The sequence below is a fragment of the Macaca mulatta genome, chromosome X (assembly GCF_049350105.2).
Source record: "Macaca mulatta isolate MMU2019108-1 chromosome X, T2T-MMU8v2.0, whole genome shotgun sequence".
Lineage (NCBI taxonomy): Eukaryota > Metazoa > Chordata > Mammalia > Primates > Cercopithecidae > Macaca > Macaca mulatta.
The window spans coordinates 160,192,898-160,218,186 of NC_133426.1; the positions used below are offsets into that span (position 1 = coordinate 160,192,898).

Sequence of the window (25,289 nt, forward strand, 5' to 3'; positions counted from 1 at the left end):
CCCAGAAGAGGTGGCATTCAACAGGGCCTTGCACACACACCCATGCCACAGGTGGAGACACGGAGGCTTTTGTTACTCCGGGAGCTTCTGGTAGCAGAGTGCCTGGGTGCTCTGAAGAAGACTGGGCAGTAGAGGTGTGTGGGGGAAACAAAGGCAGGAGGCGGGGGGCTTTGAGGGGGCAGGGAATACAGGTGCACCAGGAGCACCAGGCCCCAGAAGCGGGATGTCACTCCCCTTGGACTCGTCTAGGCCTATGCTGCTCCGGCCGCCTTGCCCCGGGGCTTTCTGGGCCTCCTGGTACAAATTCAGCCCACAGGATCCCAGCTGTCCCACCGACCCAGCCACTAGGTGGTCAGTCTGGATCATAAGTTCTGCTTCTTCCCCTTGGGGGCATGGCTCACATGTAACAGGAAGCCAGAGGAAGGGATCCACCTCTGCAGTACCCATGGTGTACTTGACTCAGCCCACCTACCCCCAAACCCACCCAAGGAGGCTGCCGCTGGTGACCTGCCAGGCCTTTGCCCCATCCTATCCTCTAGTGTAGGAGGGGAGGGAGGGAGGGACATCTGACCCCAGACACAGGAAGTCAGCAGCAGCTGCCCAAGGGATCCTTTGGCCCTTGCCCCCTGCAAGGCAGCTGCCAAGCAACCTGCTGGAACCTGGTCCGACTTAGTCCAAAGACTGCAGGCCACAGCAGGGGCCTCACTCTGGGGCCTTCTACACTTTCACCAGGTTCCCCTCCAGAGCTCAGGTTCCCCTCCAGGGGACTCCCGTGAGCCCAGGGCAGGTCTCAGCCTTCCTGCTGAGGCCTCCTGTGAGGATGCCGGGACACAGTGAGACACCTAGTGGTTATTTCAAAAAAAGTCTTTTAATTGTTCAAAATAGCACAAAACGACATCGCACTATGGTAATATTGAGTCACAGGAGTTACTCTACAATAGTGAACGGTGTACTCTCCTCAGAAACAAATCAATAGGCGCGCAAGAGAAGGGATGGGGTAAAACAACAGGACCAGGTGAGTGGGCTCCAAGGTGACTAAACGTGACATTTTCCACAGCGAAATATACTATAATACAACAAACCAGAGGTCCTGGAGGACACAGGCTGCTGCATCTCCAGGCAGAGGTCGGTGGGGGAGGGCTGGAAAGATTGGCTGCTCAGTTTAAATCCTTCTGACTTGCTGGCAAGCCTTGCTCCTTGACGGAAGTTCAGGGTCGGGGGCAGAAAACTCCAAACAGATCCCCCAGCCATGGAGGCTGGCCTGGGTAGCTGCTGCTGGCGGCCTGCTCCACTGCCCTAGCCTCCCTTGTGGGTGACATTACAGTTGCCCTCCTGGGCTGCCTCCAAGGACGCCTGGTTCCCCTCCATTCTCCACCCTTTCCATGACAATTTGGGGGAGGTGGAGCAGTGCCTGCGGAAAGCAGCAGCCCTGTGTGGGAGGCGGTGCCGGTGGTGCTCAGGGAGGGGGCAGGGGGAGAGCTGGGAACCCAGGACAAGGAGGCCCCAGCCCTCCCTCAAGCTCCCCCGGCCTCAACCCTATAGATGCGGAGTGATCGCCCATGAGGAATGAGCTGTCCTTCCTTTGTTCCAGCGGCCTGAGGACAGGCAAAAGGGCAGAGGGCAGGGGCCAGCAACAGGAAGTTGGGCTGGGTGGCAAACAGCAGGCCCCACGTAGCAGATTTCACACCTCTCCTGCCCTGGCTGGCCCCAGCTTTTCCTCCAGAAAGATCCCTGCCAAGAATTAGCCAAGAAGAAAAAAAATAAAAAAACAAAAACAAAACAAAAAACAAAAAAACAAAAAAAAAGAAAAAAGATTACACATTCTGTACACAGCTAACAACAAGAAAAAAGGGACAAAACCCCACACGCTAAAATTACAATGAAAGTGTGAACTTCACCAATTTCAACCTAAAAAACACAATAAATGCAGCAGTTGGCAGTGTGGCCTGCAGGGAGGTCTGCACAGGCACTGCCCAGGCCGCCGCGGGGCTCCTTGCCCCTTTTTTCTTTTTCCTTCTTTTCTTTTTTAAAACGGGAAAGAAGAGGGGGAGGGTAGAAGAGGTGGGAACACAAAGGCCTCTGAGAAAATGTGTAAGCTTCCTGTGGGGTCACTGAGCAGGACGGGCCGGGGGAGCCTGAGGAAGGGAAGTTAGGTGACTGGAAACACAGGGGAAGAAAAGAAAACAGAACCAGACACCCAGGCCAGGGTGCTGGGAAAGCCACTCTGGGGAGGGCCAAGAGGAGTGCCTTTCCTCACTCCACGCCCGCCCCCCCGACCTGGCCCTCAGGAACGCACAGCCTTGGGAGGGCGGAGCTGGCTGTCCTCAGCTCCGCCTTCCCTCCCCGCAAAGGTCTCTCCCCAGGGTGGGCAGCAGCAGGGAGGAAAGGAAGCGCGCTCCTCTCTCTGCTTTCCCATCTGCCTCTGCTTCCTCCCAACAGCAATGGTAAAATGTGCTTTCTTTAGATTATTTTAAAAACAGAGAGAAAGAGAAAGGGGAGAGCAGTGAACAGCGGCTCGCGAGGGTGAAGTGCGAATGCCGGGATGGGGCGGGAGGGGTGGGCCCTGGCGGGTGTTCCTGAAGCAGGGGGTTCTGGAGAAGAATCCAGGGGCTGGTCAGCTTCCTCTCACTGACCATCGGCCTTAGATTTCTTTGGAGCAGATTTCCTTGGAAGGCAGAAAAAAGAAAGAGAAAGTTAGTGTGGGCCCCGCACCACTGGAGGCCCTGCCAGTGCAGGGCCTGGTGTGGGGCCGGTTACGGGCCCCCAGTCAGTCATTTGACGAGAGGCTGAGCCCAGCTATTTCCACTCCCCAGCCTCGAAGGTTCCTGAAAGGGGCTTCCTGCTTACATTTCTGGAGAGGACATGGGCCGCTTGTTGGCCGGCTTGGTGCCAGAGCTGTCTTTACTGGTTTCTGGAAGGAAAGAGAGAGATGGGTGAGCAGCACTGTGACAGAACAAGAGCAAGGAACACATGTGCCCTGCCCACCCACAGAGCCTCTTGGTGCCACATGGCATGACCAGCAGCTGGCAAGGGTGGGGCACCTGCCCTGTGGGTGGTCACCTTTTACGCCACACCTTGGGACCAGAACACACCATCACTCACTCCCCTCTGGACGTAGGTTAGAAACCCACTCAGCTCAGCTCAGCTTCCACCTCTCACTGTCCTCCCATGTCCCAGAGCCCAGGGGAGCTGGAGCAGGTGCATGACCTGACAGGAGGTAGGCTGGCCTCCATCCTTCACCTGCTGCACTCCAGGGACGTGGGACACGCTGTTTTCAGGCCTGGAAACCTACACTTTCCTACCAGCTCTCTCACTGCTTGTCCCCTCAAACATCCTGAGGCAGTGTCCCCTGCACCTCCAGGCCCGGAGCTGGGTCCCCTGCTCCACTCGATGGCCGCCTCCATGGGGGGCTGTGTGCACACCAAAGGAAGCAGGGAGACACTGCACATGGGAAGAGATCTCAGGTGGTGACAGTTCCTCCTGCTGCACCCAGCTTCCTGTGCCTTCCCTAGAAGCTGCCTGAGGAGTCCCACAAAGGACACTCACCCTGCAGCCACCTCACTTGTGTGGCTGGGCCATAGCCCTTCTCATTGCGGGCGGCGATGCGGAAGATGATGGCGGGCTTGGTGGTATAGTCGATGTGGGCGTTGGAGAGGCTGGAGGACTGCACCAGGCAGGAGGGGCTGGGCCCGCAGTACACCCGCATGAAGGCCAGCTGGGCCGGGGTGGAGCTCTTGAGCTCGCCCCCAGCCTGTGAGCTCTGGATGGCCAGGTACACCGAGTACTCGATGATCTTGCCGGAGGTCACAGAGGGTGGCTCCCAGGTGAGGTGAGCACCGTCCGGACTCTAGAACCCAGGGGGTCAGGTCAACAACAGAACAGGCTAGAAGCTTCCATAACTGACTGATCATGGTTCCCATAAGCCATTTTCTAACACAGTAGAGATATTCCATGTCGTAGTTCAAGGGGCTTCAAAGAGATCTTCCCCCAAGTGGAAGGACTAAGACAAACTGGGACTCAAAACCTAGCCCTCCTACCCCCCCACCGGCTACCTCATGTGCAGGAACCAACCAGGGACAGACGGCCACCCGATGGCAAGACTCACTTTGCTGATTTTAATGGCACAAGGGGCCCCTGGGAAACCAGGCAGACACGTCTTAAAGGCTGAGATTTCGCTGAAGGGCCCCCGGCCACAGGCATTGATTCCGGCAACACGAAACTTATAGGCTGTGCCTGGCTGCAGCTCCTGCTTCTTCAGCTGGTTATAGTCGGGGACGGTGCCCGAATCATCCTGGGAAGAGAGGAGTGGCATGAACTCCACTGTGGAGAAGGCAGTTCTGAGCCACCCCAGGAACGTTGCAGGTCCATGGTGATTACGGGCCAGAGGGAAAAGAGGTCAGCGGTGGCTGGCCCCTCACAGCAAGGAGGGATGTGGCAAGGCTGACTGTGCACAGGTACTGGAGGGAAGGAACCAAAGCTCTCCTTTCCTTCTGCTTCAGGGGGGATGGTCTCTGCCCACCTTCCTCAGGCTTCCTGGCTACTCAGCTTGGCCCAAAGATGGAAGAATTTCCTGTAAGCCCCGCTCAGGGCGGTGGAGTCAAGATTCACCCACCTGAGGACATCAGCACCTGGGGACACTTACGTCTGATGGGACAGCATCATCTGGTGGCAGGAAATAGTGTGTCACCATTACATTGGTGCCCTTAATGACCCCGACATCAAACCACTGGTTCTCCTTCTTCATAGGGGCTTTGCTGGGTGGGGGTGGCAGGTCCGGCTTCTGGAAGACAGAATCGGTGCGACGAGATCAGGCCTTCAGTACCCAGAGGCAGTGCTGCCCCCCAGGCCCTGGCCTCAGGAGCCCCAACACACCCGACTCACCACACCCAGGGACTCGATGCCATTGGCCACTTCAGTCAGGGTAGCTGCAGCCTGCAGCTTGGCTGGGCTGGCCACCACAACCGGCTGGGGGGCCACAAATGTGTTGGATGGGGCCAGGCCTGGGAAGAAAGAAGGTGTCAGCAGGAAAGACTCTGGAGACCTGGCTCCCAAGTGGGACCGAGCCTCCCATCCTGCCCTCACCTCCCTGGGTGCCCCTACCACCCCAGCACCAATTTGCCCTCAGTCGCTTACTCTCAGTGGCCGTTGAGGGCAGCAGCGCCACAGTGCTGGGGACTGTGCCGGCCAGCTCATTGAGGCAGTTGCTCTCAATGGCCGGGTCGTTGAGACTGTCGGCAGGGGCCAGGGCCTCAGTGGGGAGGTGGTGATGCTGCTGCTGGGCCTGGGCCTCCTGTAGCTGCTGCTGCTGCACCAGGGCAGCCAGCTCCTGCTGTGTCAGCACAATAGGGATGGTGGTGGCCTGGCCCTCCTGACCCTCGGCTGACAGGTGCCCCAGCTCTGCCTGCGTCACGGTTGCTGCTGCCTCAGAGGTGTCCATAGGCTCGCCAGTGCCTGCTCCAGGGTGGAGAGAAACACTACTCACTAGGAAGGCTGGCCGCAAGCGGGCAGCCCGGGCGGAGGCCCCCAGAGCCTGTCCACCTCCCACTGTGCTCCACTGTAGACTAAGCCCTGGCTGAGGGGCCCTGCCTGTTTCCCGGGCGCTAACCCCGGCCGGCCTGTCTTTCATGGCAGTCCCTACTACCTGGTCTGCCTGGGGTCCCCTGTGCCTGTCCTGCCCATCACATCTGGCTCATGCCACCCTCGAGGGAAATGGGCTCCTCTTCCCAGGATGTCTCCATAGCCTACTGCTCCCCCAAGGTGGCACCAGTGCTCACCCATGACGGCCTGCTGTGCGGCCTGGAGCACCGCCTGGATGGCCAGGGCCTGGGCTTCCTCCGTGGCTGCGGCCTGGGCGGCTGCTTCTGCAGCGGCAGTCACTGCCAGCTCCTCAGGGGTGAGCCCCGTTACCATGAGGGTGGTGGTGCCGGCTTGGGCCTCGGCCATTAACTCTTGGGGAAGTGATAACTGGTCTACTTCAGACTGCGCAGGTGGGGGTGGCTGGACCACCACAGTGGCCACCACCGCAGAGCTGGCAGACTCCTGGCCCGAAGATGGCTCCCCTGTGCTGCTCAGATCCACGGCGGCTGGGAGCTCAGGGGTCTGGGAGGCTGACAGGACCTCAGTGGACTCCCCCATCAGGGCTGTGGAAGCCGACTGTAGAAGCTGCCGTGGCGGCAGCTGCTGGCGAGGCCCTGGTGACACCTGGAGTTCCTCTGGGGGCTGCAGGATGTCAACAGCAGAGAAGGGCATGTCAGAAGTTTCTGTGTTGGCTATGGTCACTGTTATTTTGGCCGGGATGGGGACTTCAGTAGTCAGAGCCCTTGGGGCAGTCTCAGTCATTGATGAAATCTTCTAGAAAGGGAGAGAAGCCCCTGTCAGAGGGGAGGAGAGGGGCCAGAGCCAGGCAGCAGGGCTGAGAAGCAAGCCAGCCTTCACCTTTCCTTGTGGGCCTAAGTTTTCATTCTTGATGGGCTAGCTTGAGCCCATGTTAAATAGGGAGGGAACAGTGGTTCTCTGAGCAGCATGAGGACAAAGGCCCTTGAGACCCCCGGTCAGGTTTAACCTGTCCTCAGTCACCCTGGCCTGGACAAATGGGCACTCAGATCCCCACCATGTCTTATACAGGCTGCGGTGAAGTGACACGCGATGGGAACCAGTCACAGAAATAAAAGCGCCCCAGGGATGTGGGGGACGGTGAGGCTCCTGCCTCCTGCCACAGCAGGCACCGAGGCTACCCTTTTATGGTCCGGAAAAGGGACCAGGAGCGGCCCCATGCCTGGTACAAGAGCGACATCTGGTGTCTAAGTGTGGAACTGCATGGGCGTAGGTGAGGAAGGCAGGGAGGAAAACGGCCCCCTGGGCTCTTACCGGCACGGAGGGGCCCGGGACCGGCGTGGACTGCGTCACAGTGGTCACAGCCCGCGTCAGTGTGGAGGACACAGTTGTTGTGATGGCACTGGAGCTGGTGATGTTCACGCTGTCGCCCTGGGTGCTCTCCACCTCTCCCTGATCGCTGGCAGCGGGTGGGGGGTCTATGGGGGCAACAGGCAGGCGGCTGCTCAGCAGAAACCCCCCAGGCCTGCACTTGGCTTGACCACCATGGACTTCCTCTACCACCAAGGGGAGGGCCAGAGAGGGCAGGACGGGCTCCTGGAGACCTCCGTCTGCTTCAGGTATAGCCAGGACGCCCCAGCCCACCCCACTGGTAAACTGGGCACCAAGGTGCCCAACTGGTAGACTCTGGACGGACCCCCGCCATCGTTGTCTTGGCCTCTCGGCCTGGGGGGCTGGGACACCATGAAAGTCAAGCTACCCGCCTTCACTCACCTTGGTTTGAGCTCATGTTGGAAGTGACAGTGGTGGCCGTGTGAGTGGTGCCCGTCTCGTGGGTCTCACAGGGGGGGTTGGAGCACACCCTCTGCGTTGGGAAAGGAGCCAGCAGTGCGGTGCCAGCCTGGGGGGTGACGCTGGGCGCCGCCGCCACCTCCAGACCAGACTCCAGGGTCCTGTGGGAAGAAGTGGCGTCGGGAAGCAGGGCGCCCATGCTGACTGACATGGTGGTGCCGGTGGAAGTGGTCTGGTGTGTCTCACAGGGGTGACCAGCAGGGGGCTGTTGCCCACCCTCGGGCTGGCCCGTGCCCCCGTTTGAAGTGGCGGTGGTGGCCGTGTGCGTGGTGCCTGTCTCGTGGGTTTCGCATGGTGGGTTGGAGCACACCCTCTGGGCGCTGCCTGCATTCGAGGTAGTGGCGGTGTTGGTGGTGCCTGTCTCGTGGGTCTCACATGGTGGGTTGGAGCAGACTTGGGTCACGGTGGCCGAGGGGCACAGCAGTGCCTCCAGGGCCGTCACAGTCACTGTGGTGCTAGGCGAGCCACCCTGGAGGCTCTCGCACGCAGGTGCCGTGCGGGGCTCCCCAGCACCCATGCTGGAACGGGCCATGGCAGTGGTGTTGGCCACATGGCTGTGGCGCCCCGCGGGCAGGTCCTTGCTGCCTGGGCTGCTCAGCCTGACTTTGCTACTCAGAGGGGCCAACTGCACAAAAGCAGGGCCACGGCCCCCAGGTTCCCGTGCCATGCTTGGCCCAAGGAGTGGGCCGGCCGAGCACGGGGCCCCGGTGGCCATCACAGTCATGGTGGTGCTGGTCGTGCTGGTCTGGCGGGTTTGGCACTGGGGCTTAGAGCCCTGAGCTGCCTCCAGCGCCCCAGTGGCCACACTGATCCGGATCACGGCAGGGGTGCCGGCTGCACAGGCCCGACGGGCATCTCGCTGGTGGTTGGCGCCGACACTTGACATGGCTGTAGTGGCAGTGTTGGTGGTGCCCGTCTCATGGGTCTCGCAGGGTGGGTTTGAGCAGCCATGCTGCCCGGCCATGTTGGAGGTGGCGGTGGTGGCGGTGTTGGTGGTGCCCGTCTCATGGGTCTCGCAGGGTGGGTTTGAGCAGACTCGAACGACACTACCATTCTGCTGCCCCACAGTCGAGGTCACAAGAGAAGCAGCTGCCTCCTGTCTGTCACAGACGAACTGCACTTGGGTGGGCTGGGGGTGTCCCCCAAGGTTAGCCACAACAGTGGTGGTGGCTGTGTTGGTGGTGCCAGTCTCGTGGGTCTCACAGGGTGGGTTGGAGCACACCAAGGTGACAGTGCCAGGCTGCACATCACCCTGGCCTGAGTCGGCAATGGTGACTGTGGCAGTGGGCTGTTCTGTAGTCGGGGAGGCCAGAATGGACACAGGGAGGTCGTGCACAGGCTGAGCCTCCACCCCACTGGGTGCCGTGATCAGAGTTACCTGGGTGGGCTGGGACACGGGCTGGGGAGACACACGAGGAAGAGAGTTAGTGCCACAGCTGGCTGTCTGCCTGTCCCTCCCACTGTCCTGCACTGTCACCGCACAGGCTGGGACCACTGACCACTTCTCAATGGCCCTGGCAAACGTAAGACCCACTTGCCCCTGCCCCCAAGACACCGACTTGCTCAGACGCCAAGGAAGAGGCACCACTTTGCCTCAAAGGCAACTAGGATGAGGAAGAGGCTGTGGGGACAGGGCAAGGGGAAGGCAGGAGCCTGGCTGGAGTCAAGTCCTTTGTCAGAGAATGGAAATCTCCCTCAGTGCTCAAAGGCCAACAACAAACGTTTCACCGTTTTCCTTAATACATACGAAGAGAACACCGCACACACATGCAGACGAGCTGCAGTGTCCTCTAGAACACAGCGAGAGGAAGAACTCGGTGTTCAAACACCAGGCATGGCCAAACCATGACGGCCAAACCACGGACTATGACACAGGGACCATGTGACACCAGGAAAAATACCCCAGGTGAAGAAAGGCCCTCCATGGCTGTGCCCAGCAGCAGTGCAACCCCAGGAAGGAAAGGCCTGTGGCTGGACGGTGTGAGCCTCACGTGCTTCCACTTGTGTGGGGTCCCTCGCCCACACGTGCCCTCAGGCCCTGCCCTACCTGCATGGTGATGGTTGGGGTCGTGAGCCCGCCTGCCGCTGTCAGCGTGGTCTGTGCGGCAGACACAGTGATGGCAGTGGGGTTGATCACCTGGCTTGAGAGGGTGGCGATGGTGCCCAAGGTGGTGATGGGCGTGGCCAGGGAAGCACTGGTGCTGTGGCCCCCTGCCCCGGCAAGGCTGGTGGAGACCGTGCCTGTCACTGTGCCTAGGGTCGTGACACCTAAAGGAAAGGAGGCAGAGTTGGGCCAAGGCTGCTGCTGTCTCCTTCCCAGCGGCTCCTCCCACACAGGCTGGGGCACTCTGGAGCTGCTTGCACAGACGGTTCGGGAGAGAGCAGCTGCTGTGCCCCCAGCTGTGCCACGGGGATTGGAGGCCAGCCTGCTTCATTATAATCTAGGGGCAGCAGGGGCCCTGGCCTGTGGGTACACACCTGTGGTGCCTTTCACAACCAACGTGGTGACAGCTGGCTTGACAGCGGAGACGGTGACGGGTGTGACTAGGCGAACACCCCCCATGGGCACAGTGCGGAGAATGGTGCCTGGCTGTCCCGGGGCCCCCTTAAGCACCACCTGGAACACCAGAGGAAAGTGCCACCAATGTCACCACCAGGCTGGTGGATGCCGCCAACGCTGCCCCTCCCAGGCCCGTCGGGAGGACCTGCGTGGTGTGCTGGGGTGGACTACACTAGGACACTGGACTGAGAGACGGCTGGGGGGTGCCTCACCTGCGTCACTCCCTGCTGCCCATGACCAGTGGCAATTTTGGGGACAGCAGTGATGATTTTGGCAGGTGCTCCAGTTCCTGAAGTCATCACCTTGGTGGTGATGATGGTGATGGGGGACTTGATGCCAGGACTGCTGGTCACACCTGGATGGGAGAGTGGGGGCCCAGGGAAGACAGGTTCTGTGAGGGCTGCCCCTGCTGCCCCTAGATTATAATGAAGATCCACAAGTCACAGCCACAGCCCGGCCCATCTCCCCACCAACCTTAGACACCAAAGGCGGCAAGGAGAAGGTAGAAAAGGGTAAACTAAACGGAAACACAGCACGCCTCATAACCCAGACTCCATTTCCCCTCCAGCGAGGACCTGCAGACATCCGTATGTCGGGGGAGGCCCCTACCTGTGGCGCCCGCCTGGGTGATGATGGCCGACATGGGGATGGTTTTGATGATGGTGGTTGTGCCAGGCTTGGTGGTACTGGGGGAGACGCTACTGATGCCCAGGATGGTGGGCTTGGTCCCCGCCCCACTGGCCTGCGTGGTAGTGATGATGGTGGTGGGCTTGCCATCTGCTGAGGTCACCAGCTTCAGGATTGTTCCCGCTGGCAGAGGCCCTTTGGTCTGAAAGAGGGAAGCAGGTGCATGAGCTGGCATCACTGCCAGGAAGGGAAGTGTGGTCTGGCTACTCTCCGCTGGCAGCCTTGGTGGGTCAGGGAATGTTCTGGAGGCTGTTGGTGAGGGGACTGAGCAGCAGAACCTTCTGAGTCATGTGTGCTCATGGGATCTTCCATGGGCAGGGACGCGAGTTCTTCCTGTGGCCTGGCACCCAGGCCCCCACTCTTGCGTATGTGTAGAGACTGAGAGCTCACCTGGATGATCTGAGTCACAGGACCCGTGGACGCCTGGCCTGTGACTGCTGAAGTCTGAACTGGTTTGGTCTGGACCACCGACATCACTTTGCCCAGATTGGAAATCTAAAAAGGAAGGGATGGAGCAGGGAGTGATCTGGAAACCAAACAAGGGCATGGCCTGGCTGAGACTCTCCTGGAGCTGGCCCAGGGCAGTCAGTCGCCACTGGCAGTGGCCGTAGCCCGGCAGCACCCATCACTCACTAGAGCGCTGCCTCCTGGGACAGAGATGGGGCTCTTCACCAGGGTGATGGTCTTGGTGACCCCGCCCACGACTGTGGTCACCACCTGGGCTTGCTGGGCCACTGTCACAGTGCCTGACTTGTGCACTGTGATGATAGGGCGGGTAGACGTGTTGGTGGCGGAGGAAACCGATGTCCCCACCTGGGCAGCTGCAGTCTTCAGCATGCGAGTGGCAGGGTTGCTCACCTGGAGGAGGCAGAGATGAGTGATGGGCCAGGCAGAGAAACAGATGGGGAAACCACCCAAGAGGTCCATGGCGGGCCCACAGCTCCTGCCTCAACACTCACCTTCCTCCTCCTCCCGCTCCCAAGCCCAAGAACAGCTTGGTTCCCCCTTCCTTTAACAGGCAAGGGAGGAGGCTGAGCCCGCAGGTCTCGCCTGAGGTGGTGATGCCCTTAATGGAGACAGCTTATTCTGCAGCCCATGGTCCAACGGCTAGCTCTAAAGCCCGGAGGGAATAACTATGCTTGTTTGATCACAGTGATAAGCCCCGGAAGACACTCACCATGACTGGCGAGGAGGCCACCTTCACAGTGGCTGGGAGGGTGGTAGTGCCAGGTGTCACAGCCATGGTCTTCACGATGGTGGTGCCCGCTGGGACACTCAGCACAGTGGGTGCCGAGGAAGGGGGGATCTTCTGGGTGGCAGCAGCCGCAGCGGCCAGTGCGGCCATCCCACTCATCTGTGGGCTACTGCCAATCACCTGCAGCGGGCACAGGCATGTGAGGCCAGGTCACAGGTGCCACCCACTTCCCTGCTTGGTGGACCTCAACGGAACCTGCCCAGGGGTTCAGCCCTGCTCTGGGGAGCCTCATCCCGCCAGCATGGCTCAGCTTTCTCTACTGCCAGACCCTGCTCTCCTGGCCCCAGACACGGAGAGCTTCCATCACCGACCATGCACAGCAACCCCCGTGGCAAGAGGCGGCTGGGAGCTCTGGATCCTTTCTAAAGACCAGAGTCAGGTCCAGTTCATTCTCATGGGCCTGTGGCAAGCCCAGCTGGCTAGATCCTCCTCTCAGGCTGCAGGACAAGAAAGCCCACATGGCAAATGCCCTTAGGCCTTCTAGGCATTAACTTATTAATTCCCACCACGACCTCACAGGAGCGCTGTCCCGTCTGCACGTCCCAGGAGGGAAAGGCATGAGGTGCGTGGTACCAGAGCCCGAGAGGGATGTGAACCCCTCGGTACACTTGCAACTTAGTCCACTACATCAGCAGGAAGTCCCACCCGCCCAAGTGACCACTCCTCACCGTCCCCTGGGCACTCTGCGTTGGCACAACCATCCGCACTCCAGCAGGCAGGGAGGTCACGGTGACAGGGGCTTTCCCGGCCTGGCTGGTAGGTCGCATGGTGACCAATGGAGTTCCTGTTGTAGCCTGAGGACCGGTCACTTTGAGAACAGCAGGGACACCTGATGAGAGAAGGGGCCAGCCGTCAGCCATCACCTTCTGCATGACGTCCCTAGTCCCTAGCCCCTTTGCCGAGGCTCAGCAGGCAGCCCTGAGCCACTTCTGTTGGCCTGCTTGTGTGGGAGTCTGGCTCTTCTCTGTGCCCTGAGGGTGATCATCTCCACAGGCGGGGCCAGGCTTTAGCATCCCCCCACGACCCTTGGAGACGAGCCCGAAGCTCCTGGCTGCTGGCCTACTGTCTAGGCTGCTGTCTCGCAGCCCCTACTTGGCCGCTGCCTCTCCCTGGAGGCCAGCCCCCTACTTTCAAATGTCCCTGGTCCCCTGGCTCACCTTGAGTCCTGGCTGCAGTGGGCACAGAAATGGAGCTGCCAGGCACCGTCGGCAAGACCTGGATGGTGGTGGTGGTCGGGGGCGCAGGGGCAGCCTGGGGCAGGAGCGTGATGCCTACTTGGGTCAGCGGCTGCACAGCAGGTGCGGCTGCTGCTGGGGCAGGGCTCTTGGGAGGGTTGGCAGGCACAGATGGGACCGGATTGGGCGTAGGGGAGGTGGCAGTAGCGGCCGTGGCAGGAATGTCATATTTCTGGAGCTGGAGAAGGTAGCTGTCGGCTGTTGCCACTGCCCCCCAGCTCACCTCCAGGGAGTTGGTGTTGGCGCGTACCAGCTGTACTCGGGCTGGGGGTGGTGGCTTTTCTGTGGGAGAACGCAGTTGGTGAGAAGGGGTGGGAGGCTGCGGGAGGAGGGGGGTCGCCTGGGCTGGGCCTACCTGTCTCTAGGTACCAGAGGTCCTTGCAGCAGACCTGGTTGTTCCAGGCCTTGCGGTAGCCGTCACGCCCACTCCAAATGTACAAGCGAGTGTTGATGGCGACTGCGCAGTGGCCAGCCCGAGCGCGGGGGATGTTGTCCTCCAGTGTATCCATCAGGATTGTCTCCCAGGCCATGGTATCTGGGGGAGGGCAGACAGGGGAGGTCAGCAGGGAGGATGGAGAAAACCCGCCACCCCTGGTTGCCCTTGGTTCTTTTGTTGTCAAGGATGGGAATTAAAATCGAGAAGTTATTGGATTATTACATTAAAAACAACAAAACAAAGAAACCCTTTGTGGCAAAAAGCAACACAAAAAATAAAATTACAAACCACCAATGGCTAACTAAGAAAACCATGAGAAACACAGTCAGAGGTTTACCTCCTTGCCCGTTAAGGAACACTACAACTCACAGAAAGAGACGGCAACGGGGAAGGCGGTTTAGGGAAAACGTGATAGAAAAATCTTAAGAAAAAACACACACCCTCACACAGAAGAAATCTAAACTTCAGCCACTGGCGCCAGGGATTTTGATTTTTGGGCCTGCAGCAGCTGGGGCTCAAGGTGACCCGGAGGGGAGCTTCGGCCACCCATCAGGCTTGGCAAAGAGTGGCCTGACCATTCCGTGAGGGTACCACCAGAGGTGCCTATGTGGGCACAGCCTCTGTGCAGGGCAGTTCAGCTGCATCGGACAGCAACCGTACTTCTAGGTTTTCACCCCTAGGATATACACTTGCACACAGGTGGAAACGGTGCAAGGATACTCACGGAGCGGCGCCTGTACAAGTTACAGCAGCACAACCGCAACTCGAAGGAGGCTGCTGCGGGGCAGGGATGTGGAGTGATCTCCAAGATACGGCGGATGAGAAAGGCCAGGTGCGGCCCTGCGTGCGCCAGGCTGCCATTGTTTCTTTTTAAAGGGACCTATAGCTAATGCTCGGATATGAAGAGCCCCTGCAGGGTGGACAGGAAACCACCCATATGGCTGCCTCTGAGAAGCAGAACCAGGAGGAAGGAGGGAGGCCCTGTGCTGTAGAGGCTTTTGCACTTCTGGATGTTGGGCCATTTGGATGGAGAGCTCATTCAAAAAACTCAGAGGCAGAACATTGCTTCAGAGAGCTCTGCCCAATGGATCCTTCCAGTGTATTCGAAAGGGAGCCGTGGGCCCAGCTTGCTCCCCGCACACCCCACACAGCTCTTAGGCTGGGAAGGGCCGGCCTCCTGCAGCCTCCCACAGGCCACTCGGAGCCCGAGGAGGCCATACCCAGGTTGAGACAAGCCAGCGTGTTGGTACACTTCCACTCCTTCTCGTGTGTGGCCACTTTGACATCATCCATGACGAGAGGCACCCAGCCACCAAACACGTACATTCTGGGAGTGAGGAGGGAAGAGTGGGAAAGGATTGTAGAGTTGGTGCCAAGCTAGAGGCCACCTCTGCTACCCCAGTTCTAGAGCTCGGTCCTCTGGCTCTCCCCAGGAGAGTCCCCAAGGATGCATGAAGCCTCCTGATGTGGCCCTCTCCTGCCTGGTGGCTCAGCCCTCAGGAGAACTGTGTCACCTCTACCACATAAAAGTGCCGTTCGGCTCATTTAAAGCTCACCTTCCTGTCCACAGTTCCTAGGTTCCCTTTAGGACCTGGGCATTCACAAAGACACCCAGGTGTTTGCACAGAGGACCTATAACACTCTGCACCCGATGGGGCGGAGCCTCACAGGCCCAGGGAGGGTCTCAGACTCAGCTTGTGTGTGGCCCTCTCCCCCCGAATCTGTCTTTCCTTGGTCCCCCAGGGTCGTAATGGAAAAATAGGGCTGCCGAATGCCAGCCCAGCCAGAAAGAGGCATCCTCAGGCCTTAGGGTCTGACAGGACAAAACTGAGTGAGAGCCCTTCGGGGGAGGGGCCACGCCAGCCTAGAGAAGAGAGATGCAGGCGAGCAGCCACTCACTTATTTCCGATGGTGGTTGCCGAGTGGAGACTGCGAGGAAGAGGCGCCACCCCGCTGAGACTGGGCTTATTCCACGTCAGTGTGTCTGCAGAGAGACGGAGGAGAAAGGGTTATACAAGCTAGACTGCACACAGGCCGTTCCCTGGATTCAAGCTAGCTCAGGAAGGTAGGATCTGTCTCAGTAAGAGAATTCCATCCCCGGCTTCCCTACAGCCCATGGCAGGCCCTCTGATTGTTGTCATGGTAGCTAGATTCCCGTGTTACCCAGGCAGTTTTGACCAGCCTAGCAATAGCGCTCCTTCAGTACATCCTGAACGCCTGCCTTGAGCCAGCACTGCACTCTGTGCTGGGGGAGGAGTGGTGAGCGCACCCTGAACTCTCCATGAAATACGTTCATTGCCATAACCACCTTAGGCTACAGACATTTTGGCAAACACTGTTGGAAATTTCTCTCACAGGAAACTGTTTCTTTGGAGTGCCGACTCTGATCTATAGGACAACATCGGCATCTCCTCTCTCCCAGCGGAAGAGGCCTGTGGAGATCCACAGTTAGCAATCTTCCCCAACCACTCCTGATACCACCACCTGGTGACCTGCCCAAGCAGTCCCCGAAGGCCTCATGGTTTACCGCCATGCAATGGTACCACAGCAGTCAGACCAGGATGCAGCACTCCACACACAGTCTGACCACTGACGAGTCAAGAGGGACTAACACTACCAAGATCCAGATAATTCCATTCTAGAAAGCCTTACTGTCTTATTCTCTTCTAGGCCCATAGACCAACACAGCCCACTGAGCCAGCACAGGGCAGACATAACAACCCCAAACCTAGGGACGATGCAGGGTTCCCCACCCTGGCCCACCATGACAAGAGGAAAGTACAAAGTGGTATGTTCCAGCTCCCTACGAGCCCCACCTCACCATACAACAGCGCCACCCATGGGGCCAGCCAAGAGGCAGACCCACTTTGTCCCACGGCTGCTGGGGTGCTACCACCCTGCTCACCAATATCTAGGGTCCACAGGTCCCCCAGCCTGCAGCCACTCATCCCGCCGTAGATCACCAGCTTGGACTTCTTGTTGTCTTTCTCGGTGTAGACCACGGCAGTATGTGACTCCCGGGGTGGTGGTAGGACCCCATAAGTGATGGGGATATCCCAGGCTACCACTCCGGAGCCTGGCCGTAATTCCAGGATATATAAGTCATTCAGGTACCTGACAAGGAAAGATCAGTTACAGCAAGTCTCCACTCCTTACGCCAGAGGCTTCGCTGGATGGCTATCAGTGAGTGACGGCCTCCCCAGCACACAAAGGGGCTAGGGCCATGGGAGCTCTGAAGTTCTGCTCCAGCTCTTGAGGCAGGGGCTGCCAGAAGCTCCCTAGCATGAATCCAGTTGGAACAGGGGACAGGGTGGATGAGGCTGCACAGCAGCCCCGAGTCCAGACCCAAGAGCAGGCCCCCACCATGCACACAAAGCTGGGCATTATACGAGGGCTACACAGAGCAAGAGGGGGCGCCAGCTTGGGACTACCTCCAGACAAAGAGTCCTTGGCCATAGGCCTTGGAAAATACCCATCAGGAAACTTGTAGGCAGTGGAGGCCGACAAGGAACACGAGCAGCTCTAAGCCGAGTCTGAGAGCTGGGCCAGCCCAAAGCAAAGTGGCTTTCAACTCCGGCTTGGCCCTTCTCCCACGAGGCCTGCTCAGGGTCAGTAGTGATTCTGGAGCCTGAAAGCTCCTGAGAGGGCATCTGGTGCTGCTCTCTCATTTACAACCCACCACGACAAAGGGACCCAGCTGCGGAGCTCTGCTGTGCACATTCTTTAGGACATCACAGAGCCCTGTGCATGTGAGAGCACACCCATCCGGGGGGTTCCACAGAGAAAAGGACCAAGCCTCACCTCGGAATGTTGTTCTTTGGGTCCTCGCTATCATTGGCCAGACCCCCAAACAGGTAGCATTTGTTGCCCACGAGGGAGAAGCTGTGCCCGAGCCGAGGACATGGAGGGGGCCCGTTTTTGGGCGTCTTTGCTTTGAGTCTCTTCCACTCCCACCGGCTCGCCTGCAAAATCAAGACCTGGAGACTGAACCGTGGGATGAGAAGGCCACCACCGGGGGCCCAGGGCAACTTGTGGTGGAGGAGGAAATGGCTGAGGGTGAGTTAGGGGCCTTGCTGGAGCAAGAAGGTCCTAGGTGTTGGGCCCTGCCTTCTCCTGAGGTGGACCAAGTTCAGAGCGGCCTTGGCAGACTCTCAAGCATCCCTTCCACCTCCCACTTGCCTCAACCCTGAAGCTACTACCATCAGGTCACGTGAGGCCAAGGAGACAGAGTGAGAAGCTGGAGTTGCTTTACCTGGAGCTCGTAGAGGTCATTGCTGTATTTTCCATACTCCACCATCCCGCCAAACACCAGGAGGCGAGTCCCGTCACACACGAAGCCATAGGCTGCACACCCAGGGGGAATGTCCCCCCTCACGGCTGGGATGAACCACTGGTTGGTTGCTGGGGAAGAGAAGGAGGCAGAAGTCAGAACACCCAGGAGCCCCATTCCTCTCATTCCCCAAATCTGCCAGCCGTCAAGCTCGGTGAGAGGGGCTGAGCCAGCACCATTCCTGCAGGCGCTCTAGCAACTCCAGCCGCGCTACCTGGGCCATTTTCCAAACCCCTCGACTTCAGGCCACTGCAAAAGGGCCTGTGACCACCCTGCTTCTAGCCAAGGTCATCTTAATGAGCAGGAAGTTACCGTGCAAGATCCCTCGTCAGCTACTGGGGATCTAGCCCCTGCGTTCCTTCCCTAGCACTCAGTGATCAGACATGAACTTCTCCCCAAAATACCCTATTGGTGGGCCTGTGCTCCTCCTCCCTGGAGCCCACATTTTTGTCCCTTCATCACAGGATCAGGACAGCCAGAGCCCAGAGCAGCACTTTCAAGTGGCCAAAAACAGCGACCACTGCAGGCTGCGAAGGGCCACGGGGATGAGACCCAGCCTCTGCTCTGACCTCCTGGACCTCCTCTGGTCTCCTAGGTGATGGTCCACCAGCATCCCTCCCTGCCCCCGCTGCCACACCTATGCTACTCCAGAACATTCTTGCAAGCCAGAGGCAGCAGTCTCAGCAGAGCCGTGACAGAAGCTTCTCAAAAGCTCATGGGGGTTAGGAGACCACCAAGAAAGAGGGGAATCAGACCCTAGGCACTGCTTTGCTTCCGCAGGATGTCACGGCCAGCCTTCAGCTGGGACCAGGCCCTTCCCTCATGTCCTCGAACTTGACTCCCCTCACACCTGGCAGGCCAGGGCTTCCCCAAAAACCTCCTCCTATGAGGGGTCCCTCAGAGGATTTGCCACACTCTTTCCAGAAACCCCAAACTGGGGGCCAGGTGCAACATCGACTCGGTGCCCCTGAGCTGGCCTGGGTGAGATCTCGGCAAGCAGATGGCGGAAGGAGATGAGGCCCCTTCCACGTGACTCAAGATGCAAGATGGGTCCCCCAGGACATGACAGGGCATGGGGGGAATTCCTGTGGGGTGGGAACTGGGAAGGCTTCCACACAGGGATGCTGTGATATTGTGATATAACACAGACTATTCAGTTTGGTGGCCAAAAGTGTGAGACCATAGAAGAGAAAAAACAAAGTGTTTTTTTTCCGTATTCAGGTGTGCACTCGGGGCCAGGCGGCTGGCCATGGTTGGGAATGCACGCCCCACTGCACTCTGGTCCCACCCAGTCTCACGCTGTCACCCCCAGGGCTCAGTGCAGAACTGTGTGCAAGGCTAGCCCTTATCCAAAGCACAACTCCCAGCCTGGGTAGCACAGGGAGACCCCGTCTCTACAAATAATTTTAAAACATTGGCTGAGTGTGGTGGCATACACTTGTGGTCCTAGCTACTCAAGAGGCTGAGGCGGGAGGACTGCCTGAGCCTCAGAGTTCGAGGCTGCAGTGACCTGAGACGGCACCACCGCATCCCAGCCTGGGCAACAGAGCAAGACCTAACCTCAAAAACAAAAACAAAAACAGAAAAACCCCCACAGCACAACTGTACCACCACCACTCCTCCCGAGGCAAGAACACCCCCACCCTGCTCTTCAGCACCCACTCCGATGGTAGGCTTTGAGCAGGCTGACAGTCTCTGCAGCCATCCAGCTGAGTCACTGGGCCTCGGACATGCCAAGCACTAGAGCTCCCCTGCCATTTCCCTAAAGCAGAGGGGCAACACCTGTGCCACCCACGTGTGCAAGCTTGGATCCTGGCCCTCTGCCTCTTTTTCATTCCTAGTGCAAAAACCACCCCAGAAAAGCAAGAGCTGCCAAGGCCAACAGCCTTGCGCACTGGAGAGCCGTCTTGACCAATCCCTGGAGGGAGCTCCATGCAAGCTACCAGGGTAAATGCATAACGAGACCCAAGGCTGCCTGGGCCAACTGCTCTCGGTAGATAAAGGGGCAGAGCCCAGGAGGGCAAGCGACACCTGAGGTCACAGTGTAAAACAGAGACAGAGACAAGACCCCTGTCATTGACTTGAAGTGACCGATCTGTGCCTGCCCAAGGGTCCCATGTCCAAGCAGCCACCCTCACTCCCCTGAGCACCCACCCTCGTGGTCAAAGCTCACAGCTATGGGGCCGTGGGTCAGGGTTTGGAACGAAGCTAAATGGCACATGGGGTCAGCTGGCAGCTTTCCTATCACACGCTGATCAGTGAGCCAGGAGGCCAGGCCAGAAGCGCCCTGTGATATCTTCGGGGCTCCCGCTCACCAGATCCTTCTGCAAGACCCAAGAGGTGCCCATCTCATTCTAGAACACTCCAGGCAGGGCAGGGGCCCTCGCCACCCCCATCAAGAGAGGTCTGTCAGGGAGCACAGCTCCTGGTGTGAAGACAAGCCTGCGGCTCCTCATCTCACCCACAAGTCCGGGTTCTACCCGCTGAAAGCACACGAGCAAGCTCTCCTCCCTTCTCCCAGCTTTTCAATGTGACAGCTGCTCTCAGTCACCTCTGAATCATCTGGGGGGTGTCATGTAACCCAATCCTTGGGCTCATCCTGGAAATGCTGGCTCTCAACTGGGAGGGGAAGATGAGGAAAGGACCCTGCCCTAGATGAACACCACTCTAGCTCTCCTCTCCTAAGCAAGGCTGTGCCCTGGCCTCTCCGTGTTTCATCAGCTCCCCCATTCACTTCATGCTCCGCCAGCTCCATCCCTTGTTCACTTCATGTTCTGCCAGATCCATCCCTTGTTGCCACTGTCCCATCACCACCTAGAGACTGGTGCCCATGCAGTGAGGTGGCCGGTCAAGTTCAACGAGCTGCCTTCCTCTTTGTTACACCTGTCACATTCGAGCATTTCCTCTCACACGACGTGCTGAGAGGCACAGAAGACACCGCTCTTGTGCTCATACTCCCAATGGGGTAGGAAGGCTGCGTGCCCCCCTCCCACGATGAGACAAACACCCTAGAAGAGCTCTGACCCAAGCCCGGCCCTCGGGAGCACACAGCAGGGTGACTGCTGGAAAGGGCAGGGCAGGAGTGGAAAGGGCTTCTCAGAAGAGGTGACATTTCAGCTGGGCCTTGAAGGGTGAACAGGATTTCCCGACAAATGAAACTAGTAGGGCCAATCAGGAAGTGACTGCAAGAGTCTAGTAAGAGGAGAGGAGGGCTTGGTGTGGAAGGGGACAGATCTGATGCCTGCCCGACACAATGACCAATTAGATACAGGGACAGAGAAGAAGGGAGGCGTTTCAAAGGTGATGGGCCCCAAGAGACAGGTGGCAGAATGGCCTCTATGAAGGTTTGCACTCCCGCCCAACTCCGCCACCAGCTGGGGGGGCGACCCTGGACCTGTCACTTCCCCTCTTGGACCCCAATTTCCTCATCTGCAGAAACAAGGAAGTAGTTCCACTAGATGTTTTCCAAGGCTCCCTCCAGCTCCAAGAGCCTATGGACATTACAGAGCCACCGTGGCCAAAGCTCTTGCTTCCCCCCCTACACCCCAATACCTGGCAGCACTCTGAATCCTTTGGCTGGCCACGTGGAACTAAAATTCCCTAAGGACAAGGATAGTAGCTACCCTAAGACCTCTCAAAGCACGCACCCCCTCAAGCTTTCTTATCCTAGCCCGGGACCCCTTCCAGATCAGCTCTCTCCAAAGGTGGAAGGCTTTTTGAGGACTGATCCCGCAGAAGTGCAAGGGGCACAGGCATGACAATATGCCCTGACCTCATCCCAAATACAACAAAAGGAGACAAGACAAAGGTGATGAGGCTGGGCTGGCGGGAGGGGGCAACTCCCACCGATTCTGCTGATTCCTGTCAGCAGAAACCTCGGTGAGGAAGAGGGCGTCGGGTCTGCCAGCTGCTCTCTCGAGAAGTCTGAGGAATTGCTGATGACAGTTTCCAAACTGCTACCCTGGAGGATCCCAGAGCTTCATTTTAAGCAGCCCTTTGGAAGGCAGGCTACCCTCTAATGCACAACCTGTCTTTGCAGACTGGTAATAAATTCATGCCAAAGTGGTCAATTTATTTTAATAAATAAATGAATATGCAGAGGCCCCAGGAAGCCAAGGCAGCAGTGGTGGTGGACTTTGGAGCCGATTGTAATTAGGCCCCTGCCCTACTTTCTAAAATTGCGTTTCCCTGCCAGGGAGCCTGCTCCAGGCCTTATGAGAAGAAAGTCGGTCCAAAGAGTGGAGAAGGTGCTGCTCATGGTGACGGTGCCTCTATAAACAGCCCCACCACTGGAGAAGCCTTAGCTTACTGAGCTAATTCCTGCTACTGCAGCTGCCTGGGCTGGCACGGGGCACCACCAACCACCAAGCGCCCCCGCCCAGGGGGTGCTGAGAAAGGCCCTGCTCCCTGGAGGCAACAGGTGCTGAGAGACCTGGAACGAAAAAGGGCCACCGGCAACCCCCCAGCCTTTCAAAGTCAACGTGGTAGGTGGCGATAATCTCCGAGATGTGGAGAAACCAGCACTTTCTGCCTTGGGGGGTGGGGAAGGAAGCAGCACCCAAGAGCCCAGCTCCAGCCTTCCCAACTCCCTCAACCAACTTTCTCCCTCCAGGCAGCTCCAACTTCCCATCCCCAGAGCATCGAGGCCCTGGAGCTCAGTCAAAGGACAGCAGCCTCTCACCGCCCAGGACACAAAGCCCACCCAGCAAGGGTTTGTCTGCAGGGCCACCACCGAGGCCAGGGGATCACCAGAGCCCCCAGAAGAGAACGGCCGCGGAGCAAGGGGTTAGTGCTGGGAGGCATACCTGCCACTGAGGACTAGGGCTTCCCAAGCCCCCTTCACCTGCCTGCAGGGGGCTTTTCCCTCACCCACACTCTTCCAGGTCTTGCCTGGGACAGAACTCACCCTGACTCTGCCTTCTGGGCAAGGCCAGGGTCCTGTGGGCCAAGGGGCAGTCAGTAGGCAACTTGGGAGCTGACCCTTGTGCTAGGGGCACAAAACGGACCAAGAGGCCACCAAGAAAAAGGATGCCACAAAGCTGTCATGGACAGCAGTAGGCTTTCTGCCCTAGAGACTAGGCAAGGCTACTAGGCAGGGGCAACAACAAACGGACCCCACGAAGGCCGTGGTGCATCAGCCATACCTGAAGAGAGAGGTTCCTTCCCCTCCCAACTAACAAGGGCTTGGGTTTTGCAGGGAGGCAGAAGAGCGGGCGGGGTAACCCCCTGGCTCCGCAGAAGCGGAGAGACACAGGACTACGCAGGCCGCTGGGGGGTAACCGGAATTCAGCTTGTAAACCAGAAGTCACCAGATTAGGAGAAAGGGCGACTTGGAAAGAAATGCTGCCAGAAGTCAATGTCGAAAGGGAGACGCGGCCCTGCCGCCGGCCCGTCCTATGGGGTCCCCAAGGCTCCAGCATGACCCGGGTTGGCGGATGTTAAACTCTGCGCCCTAAAGGCGCTTCCCTTCCCTCCCTTTTTCGAGAGACAGAGAACGAATTTGTAATCTAGAAATGGTCATTTCTCCAGAATGGGCACTCGAGATGAGGTAGAGCTGAGCAGGCGCAGGAGAAGGGAGGGAGTGAGCAGAGCTCTGCTTGCGCCAAGGCGACACATCCGCCCGCCCCAGCCCCAGCCCCAGCCCGCTGGGTAACGGTGTGGGTCTGAAGTCACCACCGCTGGAGACCGCCCCTCTCCCTCACCAGTCGGACTAGGGGCTTTCTTTTAACTAACGAAAATCAATCCTCAAACACGGGAGAGACAGGGGAACGGGGAGAAGATCAGAGGAAAGCACTGAAGCCCGGCACAGCAAAGGGGAGGGGCAAGCCGATCAGTGGGGAGGGAGGGGGCGGAGGGACGAAGGGGGAGGGGGACGAAGGGGGAGGAGGACAGGGAAGGGAGAGGGGGACAGGGAAGGGAGGAGGGGGGAAAGAGCGAGGGAAGGGTAGAGGGTGAGGGAGGGAGGAGAGGGAGGAGAGAGAGGAAGGGAGGGAGGGAGGGAGGGAGGAAGGGAAGAAAGAGGGGAGGGAGGGAGGAAAGAGGAGGGAGAGGGAGGAGATGGAGGGAGGGAAAGAGCCGAGAACCCAGCGGGCTTTGCACTCACCCGTGTTGTACACGTGCAGTTCGTCCACTATTCCCTCGTTGCCGCCGCCAAACACCACGATGAGCTCCTTGATGGCCACGGCGCGGTGGCCGTGGCGGGGCCGCGGCACCGGACCCGACCAGCCCACCACTCGCTTCCAGCGGGGCTGCAGGAGCACCGCTGGCGAGTTGGCGGGCGATACGGCCGAAGCCATAGTTCCGGGAAAGGGTGCGGTGGGGAGAAGTCAACAAGCGGGAAAGGAGCCCCTCAATTCCTTCCACACACCCCCTTTCGTCTAAGGCAGCTCTCACGGAGAAGCGGTTCCTCACACAGCGGTAGACGACTCCATGGAGGCCGCCATCTTAACTGCCCTCCTTCCCTTTGGCTCTTCCCTTTCTTCTCGCTCACCCCGTCTCCTCAAGAGCCGCCCGAAACTGCCGAGCGCCTAGGCTCAAGAAGCTGGAGGCCGCCGAGTCCCGTCGCCCCGAGTACTTGCCCGGGCGCTCCCGCTTACAAGCTCGGGCGGGAGGCCCTGGGAGCCGCCATCTTGAGCCGCCTCTCTCTCCTCCCTTCCTCAGTCGTAGCCCTCCCCCGCCGGAAATGGCGGAGCCCCGGCCCGGTTCCCACACCCCCAAGTCCCCAGCACTGGCCGGCTTCCGGGGCGGGTGGAAAGGAGCCACAAGCACCGCGGTCGTCGCAGCCCCGCCGGCGCTCAGACCACAATTGTGGGAGCCGCCATCTTGAGACCGTCCCGCTTCCCCGCCCAGCGCCTTAGTGCAGCCGCCGCTCCCGAAACAGCCTCGACACACCTAACGAGTGGAGGCGGGCCGGAGGCCGGTGGAACCAGCTCGAGCTCTCGAGGGCCGTTTAGGGGCTCGCGCCGTACGGCTTGTGAAGTCTCGCGCCTCTCCCCTTAGTCCCCCTCTGCTGCTCAGGCTGCGCCTGCCGCCGTGGGAGCCGCCATCTTGAGACTAGCTCCCCGTTCCCCCCTATTCTCTTCCTCCTGGGTCAGTTCTTCCACTGCAAACCAAACTCAAGGCAGTGTCCGATCCTCACTTCCCGCCTTATGACTCCTTCCCACAGGAGCCGCTTCAAAGAGCTAGAGTTAGGCCCCGACGCGGCAACTGTACGGCAGAAGGAGCGGTAACGGCAGGGCGCTCATGCCTCCTCCCTGGGAGCCGCCATCTTGTGTGAAGAAGTAACAACTAAACATGGCGGCAGCGGAGCCGGCGGTCGGGCGAGGGGGCGGAGTTGGGTGACGTCACCGCTTCTCCCCACTCGCCCTCGCACCGCTTAGCCC

At 59.0% G+C, this 25,289-nt stretch overlaps 1 protein-coding gene and 1 long non-coding RNA gene across 13 annotated transcripts; one reads left to right on the forward strand and one right to left on the reverse strand.

Annotated features, from left to right (window-relative positions):
* Window positions 1-849: 849 nt before the first annotated feature.
* Window positions 850-25,192, reverse strand: HCFC1 (host cell factor C1). 12 transcript variants are annotated; one of them, XM_015128546.3, is made up of 26 exons: window positions 24,011-25,192; window positions 17,830-17,978; window positions 17,379-17,539; window positions 16,483-16,691; window positions 15,477-15,561; window positions 14,798-14,904; window positions 13,497-13,676; window positions 13,064-13,423; window positions 12,575-12,735; window positions 11,829-12,026; window positions 11,285-11,509; window positions 11,042-11,146; window positions 10,574-10,793; window positions 10,177-10,319; window positions 9,883-10,021; window positions 9,452-9,672; window positions 7,327-8,803; window positions 6,868-7,031; window positions 5,775-6,219; window positions 5,134-5,451; window positions 4,882-5,000; window positions 4,643-4,780; window positions 4,106-4,291; window positions 3,547-3,847; window positions 2,848-2,911; window positions 850-2,665 (listed from the first exon to the last, which is right to left on the reverse strand). In XM_015128546.3, the coding sequence occupies exons 1-26, from the start codon at window positions 24,201-24,203 to the stop codon at window positions 2,626-2,628; spliced, it is 6,108 nt and encodes a 2,035-aa protein (XP_014984032.1). In that variant the 5' UTR covers window positions 24,204-25,192; the 3' UTR covers window positions 850-2,625. The 12 variants fall into 12 exon arrangements, with proteins under 12 accessions (XP_014984032.1, XP_014984031.1, XP_077845001.1 ...); XM_015128545.3 differs by having other exon boundaries at window positions 4,873-5,000; XM_077988875.1 differs by having other exon boundaries at window positions 5,134-5,454.
* LOC106995372 (uncharacterized) lies at window positions 22,086-23,413 on the forward strand. Its single transcript, XR_003726093.2, has 3 exons — window positions 22,086-22,391; window positions 22,520-22,692; window positions 23,105-23,413. It is a non-coding gene; the product is annotated as an uncharacterized LOC106995372 (long non-coding RNA).
* Window positions 25,193-25,289: the final 97 nt, after the last annotated feature.